The following is a 17,701-nucleotide window of genomic DNA, read 5'->3' as shown; positions in this document are numbered from 1 at the left end:
TGGAGGGTCAGGGCCAGCGGGGGAGGGCCGGGTGGGGGGGCGCCCTTGGGGGGCAGGGGAGAGGCTCTCGGGACAAGCCTCACCGCCCACCCCCTCCCCACATGGAGGCCGCACGGTGGTAGACGACCCCCAGGGCTTGTTCAAGCAGCACCGGGAGCAGGAGCTGGCAGAGCGCAGGAAGCTGTACCGGTCAGCCCTCCTCCCGCACCCCCACAGCCCTCCTCCCGCACCCCAACTCCCCCTGACCCCACCCGACCCCGCCGGGCGCTGCTCACCCTTCCTTGGCAGCGACACCTGCTTTCGCTTCTCCCCCAGCTGGGGGAACTGGAAGGATGGGCTAATCCTGAACATGGCGGGCTCCACGCTCTGTGACCTCCCGGCGGACGAGAGGTTTCTGGAAGACAAGAGATTTGATTTCGAGGCTTCCCTGGCCAAGGGGTGAGAGGCGGGGCGGGCTGGGCGTGCAGGGGGGCCGAGCTGGGTGCCGGTGATCGTGTGCTGGACTCTGACGATGACTCACGCTCTTCCCTCCTCCGTCCCCGAAGCCTGGCAGACCTGGCCATCAAAGACTCCTTAAACGTCCTGGCCTGCTGGAATGATCTGGAAGACTTCAGCCGGATTTTCTGGTGTGGCCAGAGCAAGCTGGCCGGTCAGTCCCCCGCCCCAGCACGTCTCCCCTGACCCTCCCCCCAGATCCCACCCGATCCAGGGGCCCCGCGGGGGTTTGGCAGGGGTGCCCGGGCCCCACAGTGCCACCAACTGTCACCCCCAGAGCGCGTGCGCACCTCCTGGAAAGAGGACGCCTGGTTTGGGTACCAGTTTCTCAATGGCACCAACCCCATGGTGCTGCGGCGCTGCAAGCAGCTCCCGGCCCGCCTGCACTTCCCTCCGGGGATGGAGGCGCTGCGGGCGGAGCTGGAGACCGAGCTCCAGGTATGGGCTCCGGGGCCGCAGAGAAGGCGGGCGGTGAGGTGGGGCTGGGGTCCGCGTCCCTGCCGCCGCCGCTCAGGGCTCCACGGTGGGCCCGGCCTCCTGCCGCAGGACTGATCCTGGAGAAACCAGCTTCCTCCAGGGAGGGTGGGTGAAGGAGACAGAGTCTCACCCCCACCCCCCCACCCCCCCANGAGGCACGCTGTTCGAAGCCGACTTCTCTCTGCTGGACGGGATCAAGGCCAATGTCATCCTGTGCACCCAGCAGTACCTGGCCGCCCCCCTGGTTATGCTGAAGCTGCAGCCTGACGGGAAGCTCTTACCCATGGTCATCCAGGTGGGAGGACTGAGCAGTTCTGCTCCCCAGGGGCCGCCCTCCCGCTGGGCCCCTGGCCAGATGCGCGGGGCCTCCACTCCACCCACTGCGTGCAAGGCTTAAGGCCCCGGGGAGGAAGGGGGCAAGGGCGGAGACTTGTAGTCTAGCTGGAGACGCGGGCCGGGCCAATCTGAAGACGGGTCCGGGACTGACAAAGACCCTGAGGTCAGGGCAGTCTGGGAGGGCCCTCTGGAGGTGGCAGCGTGAGCCTTGGAAGAGGCTCAGGACTTGGAGCTTCAGGCAGGGGGCGGGCAGGACCTCACCACCGCAGGAACGGGGCTGGGCAGGGGGGCTGTAAAGGACCGCTGTGCCGGCGGGGAGATGCCCCGTGGAGAGCCGGCCTGCAGAGCTGGGGAGCAGTGAGAGAGAGCGAGCGAGCGAGCACCGTGCGGGCTGTGGAGCCCAGCGAAGGAGCAGGACCACGGGAGGCGGGGGGCACCTGCATGCAGGCCGGGGCGGAGGAGGGGGCCGCTAGGTCCCGGGAGTGGGGTGACGGGTACCCGACGGTGCAAGGCGGAGGTGGGGGGCAGCTGTGGGGTGCGGGGCAAAGTTACAGCGGCCTGGGTTCAGGGAGAGGGGAGAAGGAAGAGTCAGGCAAGGTCCCTGCAGAAATAGGACAAAGAGGAAAATCGGTAACACGGAGAGGGGGACATTCGGAGAGTGATGTGTGGCCAGTGACAGCCGAGGACCACAGCCCCAGCCGGTGTTGCGAGGTGGGAGAGAGGCTGCGCTTTCTGAAAGAGCGTGGGGCGGGGGGAGCAGAGGGTCTGGATCCCGTCCACACGGAGAAGACGGGAGCGGGGGGGCTGGAGGAGGCCGTGGAACCAGCTGGCACAGGGTGACGGGCTGGGCGGGCAGAGCTAAGTGAGCCGGGAGGGAGGCGGAGGGGTTGGGGGAGGAGGGCACCCGTGGGCCCCTGGCATCATCCCCTCTCTTCCCCCTCCCCGGGCCCTGCTCCAGCTCCAACTGCCGCGCGAGGGAGCCCCCCCGCCCCTGCTCTTCCTGCCCACGGACCCCCCGATGGCCTGGCTCCTGGCCAAATGCTGGGTCCGTAGTTCGGACTTCCAGGTTCACGAGCTGCAGTCCCATCTGCTGCGAGGACACTTGATGGCCGAGGTCATCGCCGTGGCCACCATGAGGTGCCTTCCGTCGATCCACCCCATCTTCAAGGTAACACCTTCCTGCCTTCTCCCCTGCCTGCCCCTCTGCGCGCCCCATGACGCCCTCTCTGGGGACCCCCAGGGCGTGGGCAGAGGCCACCAGGAAAGACAAGGGAGTCTGGCCGGCTGTGCCCCCTCCACAGGGCGGTGTCTCCTCCCCAGAAGGTGACAAGGAGCCGCTGGCGGGGTGGGGGTGTCGAAACAAGGCGCGCAGACGAGGAAAAACAGGAGACCAGACAAATAACGTAAAAGATGTTTCCAGCCAGTTTTGAGGGGCCCTAAAATAGCGACACGCAGGCCGTTAAGGGACCCGGGACCCCCTCGGCAGCCGGGTCGGTACAGACGATTAGACCAGAGAACCCACGGGTTCGCTTGCTTCCCGGGGTGCCTGTCATGGGGCAGGGGCCCTTCTAGATGCCGGCGCTAACCAGACAGGCAAGGTCCTGGCCTCTGGGGACTGTCACTCCCACTAAGGGCAAACGGACAATGAAGTTGTCTTGTAACGTGTCGCCCGTGGGATGTGGTGGTGAGTTAACCCCGGGCGGTCGGGAAAGGCTCCTTGGAGAATGGCACCTCGAGGAGCCAGCCATGAGACGGTCAAGGCAGAGGGGCCAGCTAGGGCAAAGGTCCTGTGGCAGGGACAAGCTTGGTGTCTTGAAGGACAGAGAGAAGGGGAGTGTAATGGACAAAAGAGAGAGGGTAGGAGGTCAAGCTCCAGAGGCAGGCGAGTTAGACCCCCCATTCTCCGTGGGGGCAGTTCCGTCCCGCAGGGGAGGGGAAGTGGTTCTGGGGAGGCAAAAACCTTATTGTTTTTACGTATGTGTGCTTTATACGGTATAAACAGGCGCGGTAGATCCGTAGCATTAGAATTTCATCTAAAATATCTCAAAATATACATTATGTATAAACACATATAAATATCACACGTACATATAAATATTATACAGATAAGACAGCTAAAAAGTCTACTTAGAGGGCGATCGTAAAAAAGGAACGTTGAGTTAGACCCTGAACAGTCCTGGACGAACAGAAAGGGAGAGTGACCTCTTTCAACGACCGCAGAGCTGAGGGGGAGCAGCGTCAATCCCCCTCCCCCTCCCCCCCCAGCCTCACTCTGTGGTTCCCCTGGAGCCCTGGCCCCTCTCCTGTTTTCGGCGGGGACCCCCACGGCTCTCCCCTGACTCTGCCCTCCCCTCCCCTGCCTCTCCAGCTCATCATCCCGCACCTGCGCTACACCATGGAGATTAACTTCCGGGCCAGGGCCGGGCTCGTCTCTGACATGGGAGTTTTTGACCAGGTACAGGAGGGCCGGGGCCTCCTGGGGCCCATCCTCCCCCGGGCCTGGCCTGGGGGACCCCAGTGCCCCTGACCCTGCCTGCTTCTTGCTCCTCAGGTGGTGAGCACCGGCAAAGGGGGCCACGTGCAGCTGCTGCAGCGGGCGATCGCCCTTCTGACCTACAGCTCCCTGTGTCCCCCCGACGACCTGGCTGATCGGGGGCTCCTGGGGGTCAAGTCTTCCTTCTACGCCCAAGATGCCCTGCGGCTCTGGGACATCATCACTCGGTGAGGANCGCGCCCCTCGGCCCCCGGCGGGCAGCTACGTGCAGGGCATAGTGCATCTCCACTACCAGACGGACGAGGCCGTGAGCAAGGACGCCGAGCTACAGACCTGGTGCCGCGAGATCACCCAAGTCGGGCTGCTCAGCGCCCAGGACCGAGGTGAGATTAGCCGCTGGGGCCTCCGACACCAGAGCGGTCCCCTTGCAGCCTCTCCAGAGGCCTCTGTACTTGGGCGGGAACTTCCAGAAGCATCTCCGAGCCTACGAAAATGTCCAAAGGCCTCCCCAGGTCCCTGATCTAGCAGCTGGAGGCAGGTCCCCCCCCCACCCCGGGTCCTGTGGCCCGGAGAACCCTTCCAGGTCCCAGATCTGCACACGAGTCCGTCTCCCCAGTGTGTGACTTCGGCCAGCTCGCCGGGTGCCTGACCGTGTAGCACAATTGGCTCTTGTGGGCCAGCGTGCGCCATGCCGGCACCACTCGGGGTGGGACCCTCCCCCCCCCTCCCCCAGTCTCCTGCCTGCTCCCACAGGGGCTCTGAGCTCCCCTGGTCCGCTCCCCACCTCCCTCCCGTCTCCCCTCTCTGCCCCCCCTCTCTGCCCCATGTCTGAGCTCTGCGTCTGTTCCCTGGCGCAGGGTTCCCCGACTCCCTGCAGTCCCTGGACCAGATGTGCCGCTTCATCACAATGTGCATATTCACCTGCACCGGCCAGCACTCCTCCACCCACCTGGGCCAGGTGCGCCCACACCCGGGGTTGGGGGGTGCGGACCGGGGGCTCAGGGTCTCCGTGCTTAGCAGACACCGACTCTGGGTATGTGCCCTGTCCTAGCTGGACTGGTACTCTTGGGTCCCTAACACGCCCTGCACCATGCGCCTGCCCCCGCCGACCACCAAGGACGTGACGCTGGAGACGGTTATGGCCTCGCTGCCCAACTTCCATCAGGCTTCCCTGCAGATGTCCATCGTCTGGCAGCTGGGCAGACGCCAGTCCATCATGGTGCGGAAGGNTCCGAGCCGAGGGCCAGGGGCTCTCAGCTGCCCTTCTGTCTGCACCAGGTGGCTGTGGGTCAGCACCAGGAGGAGTATTTTACGGGCCCTGGTCCCAAGGAGGTGCTGAAGCAGTTCAGGGAGGAGCTGGCCGCCATGGAGAAGGATGTGGCGGCCCGGAACGCGAAGCTGGACATACCGTACGAGTACCTGCTGCCCAGCCTGGTGGAGAACAGCGTGGCCATCTGAGCGCCGCCCCAGGCGCATCGGGTCCCGCCCTCCACAGTCCCCACCCTCCGCAGTCCCCCACCCCGCTAAAGAGTCACCTTTCCACTGCCGCAGCCCCCAATGTGAGCACACTGTATTCTAGATGCGCCCCCTAGTGACCTCGGTCCTGCTTCCTTCCTCATCCTCCGGACCTCCCCTGGGGCGGACCTCAGCTGCTTATATCCCCCGTTTCAGAAGTAGGGTATGCTGTCCATACATAGTTACTCCACGCCGTATTTTATGAACCAAATATGATTTTGAAACTAAGTCGCGTTTAATGGCAACAAAAAGATCTCAGAGAAAGGGAAAGAAATTCAGAACAAATGAGCCTGAATCAAGTGCTGGCAAAAGAACGGGGCACATCTTTCCAGCTGGGAGGGCTCCACCAGCGTCCCACAGCGATTCTCCAGATGTGCCCTTTCCCCATTCGCTTAGATGATCAACGGGAGAAAACTGGGGGGGAAGGGGGTCCTGTGTCTATGACCTGTCTGCAGTCGCCCAGTTGGAAAGCCCCGAATGAAAGCAATTAACTAGAAAAATACGTTCAGAACCCTCATTGTTTTCACAAGGGACGACAAAGGAATCAAGAAAATCCAACTTTAGTATCTGACAAAAATTTCAGAAAAATAAATGTATTTCTTGACCGTGTGTGGATAATTTTTTTAAATGTTTATTTTTGAGAGAAAGATAGAGCGTGAGCAGGGAAGGGGCAGGGAGAGAGGGAGACACAGAATCTGAAGCAGCTCCAGGCTCCGAGCTGTCAGCACAGAGCCTGACGCGGGGCTCGAACACATGAACCGTGAGATCATGACCTGAGCCGGAGTGGGATACTTAACAAACTGAGCCCCCAGGCGCCCCAAGTATCTGTGTGTATTTTAAGGCAGAACATCACAGTACACATGCGCCCAAACCGTTTCCCTTCCAATAGGAACGTAGCTGTTTCTTGCTGCAATTGTTGACTTGGGAAGACGACGTGTGGGTGACGCTTGGTNGTAACATTCAATGCTGGCATCTGGTGACAGAGCGAGGCACACATTACACACCAGAAATAAGGCAGCCATGCGGGCAGGGAGGTGGCAGCGGGGGCTGGAAGAGGGGTGCCAGAAGGGTGGTCTCATGAAGGACACATTTCAGGCCAAGAAATTAGCCTTGACCTTTAGGAAACAGCCATTGGCAGCCACTGAAGGATTTTAAGTAACGATACGACAGGGTCCTGGAAGTCAAACACCCGCTTCACTCTCACTATGGGTTCCTTGTCAGATACCTTCTAACAGCTTTTCTCCTCCTTCCCTGACAGAGAAAACGTTACATCCCATCGCTTTCTGGAAATGAATCTTTTTTTAAAATGTTTTTTATTTATTTCTGAGAGAGAGAGAGGCCGCGTGACCAGGGGAGGGTCAGAGAGAGACGGAGACACAGCATCTGAAGCAGGCTCCAGGCTCTGAGCTGTCAGCACAGAGCCCGACGTGGGGCTCAAACTCACAAACTACGAGATCGTGACCTGAGCTGAAGTCAGACGCCCAACCGACTGAACCACCCAGGCGCCCCAGATTTATTTTTTTAAGTTAAATGCAAGTTTCTAAATTCCTTACACTTGTTTTATAGGGCATATAAATTACATTACACCATTATTTAAGAATATATACAGACGAGGGCGCCTGGGGGGGTTCAGTCAGTTCGGGGTCTGACTCTTGATTTCAGCTCAGGTCATGATCTTGGGGTTCAAGTGTTCAGCCCCACATCAGCCTCTGCTGACCGAGCAGAGCCTGCTTGGGATTCTCTCTCTCTCTTTCCCTCTCTGTCTCCCACTTGCGCATGTTCTCACGCTCTCACTCTCAAAATAAGTAAGTAACCTTACAAAATAAAGAATATATAGAAGTATACATGTGTGTTCAACTAAACTGGTGTAATTTAAATTAAAAAAACTTTATCAACCTGTTCTTGTATCAGAGGAAGTTGAGACATCCATGTATCTATACAGTTATTCCACTCATATGTTCTGCGTAGACAGTTTTAAGACGTCATCTCTTTTTTTTAATGTTTATTTTTGAGAGAGCGCGCGTAAGAGCAGGGAAGGGGCAGAGAGAGGGGGAGACAGATTTTCTGAAGCAGGCTCCGTGCAGACAGCAGAGAGCCTGACACGGGGCTCGAACCCTCGAACAGTGACGTCATGACCTGAGCCACCCAGGTGCCCCAAGATGTCATCTTTCTGACGGATGCTTATTTCTTTCTTTCTTTTTTTTTTTTTAAATATTTTTATTTATTTCTAGGAGAGAGAGAGAGAGACAGCGTGAGCAGGGGAGGGTCAGAGAGAGAGGGAGTCACAGACTGAAACAGGCTCCAGGCTCTGAGCTGGCAGTCAGCACAGAGCCCGACGCGGGGCTCGAACCCACGAACCGCGAGATCATGACCTAAGCAAAAGTCGGAAGCTTAACCGACTAAGCCACCCAGGCGCCCCAGACGGATGCTTATTTCAATAGTGGTTGTGTTCCATAGCATTAAATATACTTTCTGAAATTCATCGTTTATGAGTCCTTACTCTAAATTAAAGTGGAAGGGATCGAGTGAATAATTTTCCTTTATATGAAGGCTACTATTAAAATGGAAACTCACAGAGCTGAGGAGATCGGGCGCATGTTTACTGGACAGCCCCCGCATGCCTTCCTGAGTGACATTTATTGTTATTTTTTTTATTAGAGCCAGTAAAACTCATTAAAAGGACTAGAACCGTCGGTATGGATGTGTTTCTCACTCTCAGTGAGGGGGGAAACTTCTGGACCCTCTCAAGGGACAGCATCTAAGTCGGTGGGACATGTATGATAGAGTGAATCCAGTGTTTTTCTGGGTCCAAGCGTTAGAGTTCACTCCTGTGCAATATATCAAGGGTTTTATGGCATCTAAACTTCCTTTCAATCACCCAGAACTGTATCAGGCTGTTTGTTGCCTAATCTGGCAAATTTAGAATCATGCCCAGATGTGCAAAACACTAGGCCAGTCCCAGAATCTCTGTCGAGCCCGCTTGTGTAGACAATTTCAGCCTGATGTAAAGAAATGATCCCTTTTCCGCGGCGAATCCACTTCCTCAAAACCCACTTCCCGGAAGAGGCCTCGGAATCGTGTTGACATTAAGAAACAAAACATCCCGAATCGCTTCGATATGCAACCTTTCTCTTTTGGGAGGTGTCTTCAAGTTTCCACTCGTGTACGCTTACTTGTGTGCTGTATCTGGGAGTGCATGTGGCCCAATGCTGGGATCTCACTAGCATCACTCGCTCAGCGTGAAGAGTGGGTCCCCATGGAGGTATTGTTTGCTTTTCTTGCAAGAGAGTCTTCCTCCAGTGCGGCGGTAACTGCAGGTCTAAGCCAGGGAGGGGCAGCCTCTCCAGGAGGGGAAGGCCAGGGAGGTCCATCTCTAACGGGATGCCAGGAGCATGACTGTGTTTCTTGGATGCCTGCTGACCTTTGGAATTTCATCCGATGGGGAGAGTCAGAAGATAAAGTTCTTTTTAAAAAAATTTTGTTTAATAGTTTATTTATTCTGAAGACAGAGAGAGACAGAACATGAGTGGGGGAGGGGTAGAGAGAGAGAGGGAGACACAGAATCTGAAACAGGCTCCAGGCTCCGAGCTGTCAGAACAGAGCCAGACACGGGGCTCGAACCCACGAACCACGAGCTCATGACCTGAGCTGAAGTCGGACGCTGAACCAACTGAGCCACCCAGGCGCCCCAGAATTCAAAGTTCTATGAGGTCTTTCCCCAAGGAACAACCCAACTACCAAAACTGAGATTAGACATGCGCAACGGCATCTAAGTGTCTTGGCTTTAAACACGCTGTTGTGTGAGAGCCGGATGTCACGAGGGGTGAGCAAGGGAAGTGGCTGGAGCCTGGATAAAAGTACGTTTGCACACAATGTCAGGAGGCAACTTTGTCTGCCAGTAGGATGGCTGCGGCACCCAGAATCGGCACGTTTTGGGGTGCGGCTGTCTCCGGCGTGTACTCTGTGGGAAGCAGGGCATGCTGGGGGCTGCACCACCCATTGCCTTTTCAGTTTCCCTTTGTCACCCCACCACCCAGAGGCCAAAGCTCTAAATGCACCACTTGGTAAATGGTCACCTGATGAAATCAGGCACGATTCTTTCCTCGTCGGTCCCCACAGTTCTCTACAACGGGACCTGATAATATGCATTCAACTAACTCTCTGATTCTTCACCGCACAGAATCTCTAGACTTTTTTTTTCCTTTTTGACCCCCCAGCTCAGGAGCTACAAAAGAAGACAGCTTTTTTTTTTTTTTTTTTTGAGCATGGTCATGGAATGTTTTTGTTCTTTTTTTAAATTATTTTTCATCTTTTTAAAATATATTTAAATTTTAGTTAGCATACAGTGCAATGTTGGTTTCAGGAGTAGAATTCAGGGATTCATCACTTCTGACAACACCCAGTGCTCATCACTCGTGCCTTCTTTTCTAAAATATTTACTTATTTATTTGTTTGTTTGTTTATTTACGTTTCTTTTTTATTGCTGGGAGAGAGAGAGAGACAGCGTGAGCAGGGGAGGGTCAGAGAGAGAGGGAGTCACAGACTGAAACAGGCTCCAGGCTCTGAGCTGGCAGTCAGCACAAAGCCCGACGCGGGGCTCGAACCCACGAACCGCGAGATCATGACCTAAGCGAAAGTCGGACGCTTAACCGACTAAGCCACTCAGGTGCCCCTTGTTTATTTATTTAGAGAGCCAGTGGGGGAGGGGGAGATAGAGGGAGAGAGAGAGAATCCCAAACAGCCTCCCATACAGCCAGCATGAGGCCCAATGCAGGGCTTGATCCCATTAGCTATGAGATCATGATCTGAGCCTAAATCAAGAGTTGGCTTGATTTACTATTTTTCACCATTACTATTTTTCACATAGTACCGGAAGTCTTAGCCTCAGCAATCAGACAGCAAAAAGAAACACAGGGCATACAAATCAGCAAGGAAGAAGTCAAACTTTCACTATTTGCAGGTGATATGATACCCTATGTAGAAAACCTGAAAGAGTCCACCAAAAATTTGCTAGAACTAATACCTGAATTCGGCAGAGTCACAGGATACAAAATCAACGTGCTGAAATGTGTTGATTTTCTCTACACCAATAACGAAGCAGCAGAAAAAGAAATCAAGGAATTGATCCCATTTGCAACTGTACCCAAAACAATAAGATACCTAGGAATAAACCTAACTAAAGAGGTAGAATATCTGTACTCTGAAAACTGTAGAACGCTTATGAAAGAAGTTGAAGGGGACACAAAGAAATGGAAAAGCATCCCATGCTCATGAATTGGAAGAACAGTGTTAAAATGTCGATACTACCCAAAGCAATCTACACATTTAATGCAATCCCCATCAAAATACCACCAGCAATTTTTTTTTTCAAGGCTAGAACAAACAATCCTAAAATTTGTGTGGAACCACAAAAGACCCTGCATCGCCAAGGCAATCCTGAAAAATAACAATAAAACTGGAGGCATCAAGATTTCAGATTTCAAGTGTATCCTATGGAGCTGTAGTGATCAAGGTAGTATGGTATTGGCTCAAAGACAGACACATAGATCAACGGCACACAATAGAAAACTCAGAAATGGACCCACAACTATAAGCCAACTAATCTTTGACAAAGCAGTAAAAAAATATCCAATGGAAAAAAGTCCCTTAAACAGATGGTGTTGGGAAAACTGGTCAGCGAAATGCAGAAGAGTGAATCTGAACCAATCTCTTATACCCTACACAAAAATAAATTCAAAATGGATGAAATACCTAAATATGACACAGGAAACCATCAAAATGGAGAACACAGGCAGCAACTTCTTTGACCTTGGCCAGAGCAACTTCTTAAACACGTCGCCAAAGGCAAGGGAAACAAAAGCAAACATGAACGTTTGAGACCTCATCAAAATAAAAATCTCTGCACAGCTAAGGAAACAACCAACAAAACCAAAAGGCAGCCTACAGAATGGGAAAAGATATTTGCAAATGACATATCGATAAAGTGTTAGTATCCAAAATCTATAAAGAACTTATCAAACTCAACACCGAAAACAAACAGCCCAGTGAAGAAATGGGCAGAAGACATGTGTAGACATTTTTCCAGAGAAGACATCCAGATGGCTAATAGATACAAGAAAAGATGCTCAACTTCATTCATCATCAGAGAAATACATCAAAACCACAATTAGACACCACCTCACACCTGTCAGAGTGGCTAAAATTAACAACACAAGAAACAACAGGTGTTGGCGAGGATGCGGAGAAAGGGGACCTTCTTTCACTGCTGGTGGGAGTGCAAACTGGTGCAGCCGCTCTGGGGACCAGTATGGAGGCTCCCTAAAACACTGAAATTAGAACTACCCTACGACCCAGCAATTGCGCTACTAGCTATTTACCCAAAGGATGCAAAATTACAGAATCGAAGGGGTGTCCCCCAATGTTTATAGCAGCATGGAATGTATTTTAAACTGTTGAAAACCAGGGATTTAGACTCAATGAGGTCTTTATGCCTTCAGAGCCCTGGAGTAGAGTGCAGAGCTGAGGTATAGAAAACGAGAGAATGGGGAAGCTCGAGAATACCCTTCTCTTTTCCATTCGTTTTTCTTTTCTTTTTATTTTAAATCCAGTACAGTTAACATACTGGGTAATAGTAGTTTCAGGCATACACTATAGTGACTCGAAAACTCTATACATTACTCAGTGCTCATCATGAGAAATGTGATCTTAAACCCCATCAGCTATCCCCCCCCTTCCTCCTGGTGACCATCGGGCCTGTTCTCTATAGTTGAGAGTCTGGTTCTTGGTTTCTCTCCTTTTTTCTTTGTTTTGTTTCTTAAATTCCACATGAGTGACATCAGATGGTGTTTGCCCTTCTGTGACTTATTTCACTTAGCATTATCTTCTCTGGATCCATTCATGTCATTGCCAAAGGCATGATTTCACTCCTTTTCATGACTGAGTAATATTCCTCTGTATACAAACCCCACATCTTCTTTATCCATTTGTCTATCAGTGGACACTTGGGCTGCTCCCATAAAATGGCTATTGTAGATAATGCTGCCAAAACATCTACATATATATTTAAATGTTCATTTGTTTTTGGGGGGTGGTGGCGATGGAGGATCCAAACCAGGCTCTGAGCTGACAGCACAGAGCCTGATGTGGGGCTTGAACTCACAAACCGCAAGATCATGACTTGAGCTGAAACGGATGCTTAACCGACTGAGCCACCGGGTGCCCTTGGCTGACTTTTTTTTTTTTTTTTTTTAACCTGAAGTCAATGATGAGCCCAATTCGATCCCGAGATCACGACCTGTGCCGAAATCAAGTCTGGTTCCCTTGATTCTGAGCATGCGGTGCCCCTAACCATTTTCTATTGAAGGTAGATATTGTATATTAAAAACTGTTATCTGGTTCACGATACCTGCTTCACCCTTTCCTTTCTAGGCAGGTTGTTGCTGTGTTTTGTGAAAGTCCTGCGGAAAATACTTCCTATGACCCTGTCTCCTCTGAAAATAACCCTGAACCTCTAAGAAATCTTTCCGTGATGATTACATTGATACTGTGTGTGTCTGATCGTCGTAGTTAAGTTCACATCCTTGTTTTCAGTAAATTAGAAACACCTGTCCATCTATATCTTCCCCCAGAAAAAGATCAGTTTGGCTTTTGTCTTCTCTACCCCGTTCATGAGGGAAAGTAAAATAATGAGGCTTCTGGACTTCTTATTTAAGCAAAGGGTCTGGAAGTCTTGCGCCATGTAAATTAACGAGTGGTGCTGTGATGTGGTTTGGCTGAGCTGAACAGAAAGTGCTGGATCAAAGGCTTGTACCCACGCTGATGCTAACCAGGAGCCCCAGTGAAAGGAAAGTAAGATTAGCCTCTGTTTCCAACTGGCTGCTTGGGTCCCTCCTCTCAACTTCTTCTCTGGAAACCCTCGTCGCAGTGTGCAGTACGGAGAACTGAGGGTGGGGTGTTTGGAGGCAGGTAGGTCTCGGGGGCGGGCAGAGGCGTCGTGAAGAGGACCAGTGTTCCCATAACAAGAAGCAAGGGAGAGCTTGCTCCCTGCCCTCTGCTCACCACCAGGGGACAGACAATGAGGAGATGGACATCTGACGACTGGGAAGCCAGCTCTGACCAGCCACCAGGTCCGCCAGAACCTTGAGCACGGCACCCCGGTCCAGCAGCAGACTATAAAACGTATCCACCAGGGCTGCAATTCTCTCAAAGAGGAAAAAACCCATTTGCCTCTGCTCCCAGACAAATTTCACCTGTAGTTCAGGAATGGACACCCAGTGCCGTCTAAAAAAAATGCATGAGACGGCCCAACAGAAATCAATTTCTTGCTTTCCGAGGAGGGGCAGACACGGTTCACGAAACCACGGCTAAAGAAATGGGTGTTGGCATCGCTGCACGGCAGAAGGAAATGAAGTCCTTAGCTCCAGTCATGCTTCGCAATCACATTGTTTTGGACCGTATTCTTGCAGACCAGGGCGGAGTGTGTGTGCTTGCTAACACAATTAGCTGTGTTTATATTAATAGTTCTGCAGAAGTGAAGACTCATTTATATAAAATCAGACAGCAAGCCACTTGGCTGGAGCCGACTTCCCCAGAAATGCTTGCAGAAACTGACAGGTTGACTGGACTCTTTTGTAGAATTCTCTAAGGGATTAGATCAGTGTCACAGGGAATGTTAAGATTTGGGGTATCTGTACTCTGCGTCTCACTAATTGGGTATGAAATCATGAAATGTACTTTTTCCACGCTGCCCCCAAACGATCTGAAAGGGAGCGTATGGCTTGGGGCGCACGCGGATGGTATATGTGACACCAAGTACCAGGGACTATTTCCCACAAAGTGCAAAGTGGTTTCATTCCCCAAATCCCCAACACTGAGCCCCTTTCCAGCAGGAAGCAGTGGAGTGGCAGTCACCCGGTTCCTCAAGACTGAGGAGTGGTGACATGATGGGGGGCCTGGACCTCACACTCGAGAGGACAAATTCGTGCGTGTCAGGCGTGGCCCCAGGACACTGGTGACCCCAGCTGCCCTTTGTGCCTGCTGCACAGAAGTGGACTGACCTTCCTGAGTAGCTGGGACCGGAGCAAATCTGCAGGGCCCCGTGGCAGCCATGCAGGAGCGCCCGCGAGTGAAGACAGTCACCTCTGTTAACGACACACTGAGGTCACAACAGCCGGTGCTCCCCACCCAGCGCTGCTAGCGCCACTGTCTTCTGCAGGTAACAGGATGCATGGACAAGCATGGACAGGCGTGGACAAGCATGTCCCTGGGCAGTGCCTGCGTGGACATGGCGATGTCTTTCCTCCATCTCACCTTTCCCCACGTGGCTACATCTGCCCCCCGACGCCCCCTGCCCTGCAGAATCCCGCGAATCCTCAGCCCTGTCCTCTGTGCACGCCATTCCTGCCTCTGAGCTGGCCGGCATGCAGTGAGCCCCTTTATCCACTGCACAACCCGGCACAGTGGGGTCTGCATAGCGGGCAGCCCCCTCCAGAATCCCAGACCCCCTGCGCCCCTGCCAGGGGTGATTCAGTATTTGCAGATCAATCAATGTGATACACCACATTAGCAAGAGAAAGGATAAAAACCATATGGTCACTTCAATAGATGCACAAAAAGTTTTCCTCAAAGTACAACATCCATTCGTGATAAAAAAAGAAAAAAAAAACCCAACCCTAACACAGTAGGTTTAAAGGGAACATACCTCAACATAATAAAGGCCATATATGAAAAACCCAAATTGACATCATATTCAATGGTGAAAACCTGAGAGCTTTCCCCCTAAGGTCAGGAACAAGTCAATGATGTCCACTCTCACCACTTTGATTCAACGTTGTACTGGAAGTGCCAGCCACAGCAATCAGACAAGAAAAAGAAATAAAACACATCCAAATTGGCGAGGATGAAGTAAAACTTTCACTATTTGCAGATAACATAATTCTATATATAGAAACCCCTAAAGACTCCACCAAAAAGCTATTAGAACTCATAAATGAATTCAGTAAGGCCCCGGGTACAAATCAATATACAGAATTCCGCTGCATTTCTATGTACTAATAATGGAGTAGGCGAAAGAGAAATTAAGAAAACCATCCCATTTATCATTGCACCAAAAAGAATAAAATACCTAGGAATAAACTTCACCAAGGAGGTGAAAGATCTACACTCTGAAAACTATAAAACATTGATGAAGGAAATTGAAGACGACACAGCAAATGGAAAGACATTCCATGTTCATGGATTGAGAGAACAAATATAGTTAATATGTCTATACTCTCCAAAGCAATGTACAGATTGAATGAAATCCCTATCAAAATGCCAACAGCATTTTTCACAGAGCTAGAACAAACCATCCTAAAATTTGTTTGGAACTACAAAAGACCCCAAATAGCCAAAGCAATCTTGAAAACAAAAAGCAAAACCGGGCGTATCACAATCCCAGATATCAAGTTATACTACAAAGTGGTAGTAATCAAAACAGTCTCGTACTTGTACAGAAATAGCCACATAGATCAATGAAACGGAATAGAAAGCCCAGATCTAAACCCACACTTAGATAGTCAATTAATCTTTGACAAAGGAGGAATAATATTCAACAGGGGAAAGACAGTCTCTTCAACAAATGGTGTTGGGAAAACTGGCCAGTTACATGGAAAAGAATGAAAGTGGACTAGTTTCTAACATTACACACAAAAATAAACTTAAAATGGATTAAGGACCTAAAGATGAGACCTGAGGGCGCCTGGGTGGCTCAGTCGGTGAAGCGCCCAACTTCGGCTCAGGTCATGATCTCACAGTTTGTGAGTTTGAGCCCCACGTCGGGCTCTGTGCTGACAGCTCAGAGCCTGGAGCCCGCTGTGCATTCTGTGTCTCGCTTTCTCTCTGCTTCTCCCCTGCTCACATTCCGTCTCTCTCCTCTTCAAAAATAAACATTCAAAAAAATGTAGAAAGAAAAGATAAGACCTGAAACTATAAATATCCTAGGAGAGAGCACAGGTAATAATTTCTCTGATATCGGTCCTAACAACATCTTTCTAGATAGGTCTCCTGAGGCAAGGGAAACAAAGTAAAAAATAACCTTTGCGTAGTAAAGGAAACAATCAACAAAACTAAAAGCCAACCTGCAGAATGGGAGAAGACATTTGTAAAGGACAAATCCAATAAAGAATTAATATTCAATAGATATAAAGAACCGATACATTCAATACCAACCCCCCCCCAAGGTCTCCAATTAAAAAAATGGGCAGGAGACATGAACAGGTATTTCTCCAAAGAAGACATACAGATGACCAAGAGACCCATCAATAGATATTCAACATCTCTAATATTTGGAAATGCAAATCAAAACCACAATGAGATATCACCTCGCAGCTGTCAGAATGGCTAAAAGAGAAAGATGAGAAGTAACAAGGTTGGCAAGGATGTGGAGTAAAAGGAACGCTCATGCCCTGTTGGTGGGGATGCGAACTGGTGCAGCCACTCCAGAAAACAGTATGGAAGTTCCTCATAAAAATAAAAATAGAATCACCATATGATCCACTAATTCCACTACTGGGTATTTACTCCAAGAATATGAAAACAGTAATTTGAAAAGATATATGCACCTCTCTGTTTATTGCAGCATTATCTACAATCGCCAAATTATGGAAGCCATCTATCCATTGATAGATGAATGGATAGAGAAGAGGTGGAACATATACAATGGAATATGACTCCGCCAGGAAAGAAGAATGAAATCTTGCCATTTGCAGTGACGTGGATGGATCCAGAGGATATAATGCTAAGCGAGATAAGCCAGTCACAGAAAGACAAATACCACATGATCTCAGTCATATGCGGAATTAAGAAAGAAAACAAAGAAAAAGAAAAAAGAAAAAACGGGTGTGTTTTTTCTGGTGCAGTGGCTGGTGGGGGAATGTGGCGGCTGGGGGCTGGGTCTTCTGACTACGGTTCTCGTGAAAGGATATCTGAGGGAGGTAACCACATTCTTGCTCCTCTAGTTGTGAAAGGGAATTTTGGAATGCAAATAATTTCCTCAAGTAATGGAATATTTGGTTAGATGATAAATTTCATATGCTTATGGGAATAATAAAATCCATGTGATTAACTATGCATAACTGGTACTAATAAAAACTTAACTTGTTCTTATTGAGTTAGCAGATAAAAAATAAATGTGTGTCTCCCCGACTTCAATTAGAAAAAATTCTTCTGGGGGCGCCCGGGTGGCTCAGTTGGTTAAGCATCCGACTTCGGCTCAGGTCATGATCTCAAGGTTTGTGGGTCTGAGCCCTGCGTTGGGCTCTGTGCTGACCGTGTTGAGCTTGCTTGACATTCCCTCTCTCTCTCTCTCTCTCTCTCTCTGTCTTCCGCGCCCTCCCCCCCCGCCGG

The 17,701-nt window shown here is 51.0% G+C and overlaps 1 protein-coding gene across 1 annotated transcript in view; it reads left to right on the top strand.

Moving 5' to 3' along the window:
• The window catches only part of ALOX15 (arachidonate 15-lipoxygenase), a 7,512-nt gene extending 1,589 nt beyond the window's left edge, over positions 1 to 5,923 (top strand). The window contains exons 3-14 of the mRNA XM_077746816.1: positions 108 to 189; positions 316 to 438; positions 546 to 649; positions 773 to 934; positions 1,125 to 1,267; positions 2,267 to 2,476; positions 3,677 to 3,763; positions 3,860 to 4,029; positions 4,064 to 4,185; positions 4,660 to 4,760; positions 4,854 to 5,021; positions 5,081 to 5,923. Coding sequence (XP_077602942.1) covers positions 108 to 189; positions 316 to 438; positions 546 to 649; positions 773 to 934; positions 1,125 to 1,267; positions 2,267 to 2,476; positions 3,677 to 3,763; positions 3,860 to 4,029; positions 4,064 to 4,185; positions 4,660 to 4,760; positions 4,854 to 5,021; positions 5,081 to 5,260 — 1,652 coding nt within the window. The 3' untranslated portion in view covers positions 5,261 to 5,923. The remainder of the gene's footprint in view (positions 1 to 107; positions 190 to 315; positions 439 to 545; positions 650 to 772; positions 935 to 1,124; positions 1,268 to 2,266; positions 2,477 to 3,676; positions 3,764 to 3,859; positions 4,030 to 4,063; positions 4,186 to 4,659; positions 4,761 to 4,853; positions 5,022 to 5,080) is intronic.
• Positions 5,924 to 17,701: the final 11,778 nt, after the last annotated feature.

This window comes from Crocuta crocuta, unplaced genomic scaffold (assembly GCF_008692635.1).
Source record: "Crocuta crocuta isolate KB4526 unplaced genomic scaffold, BGI_CrCroc_1.0 scaffold139, whole genome shotgun sequence".
In the NCBI taxonomy this organism is placed as follows: domain Eukaryota; kingdom Metazoa; phylum Chordata; class Mammalia; order Carnivora; family Hyaenidae; genus Crocuta; species Crocuta crocuta.
This window is presented reverse-complemented; position numbering and strand designations above follow the sequence as displayed.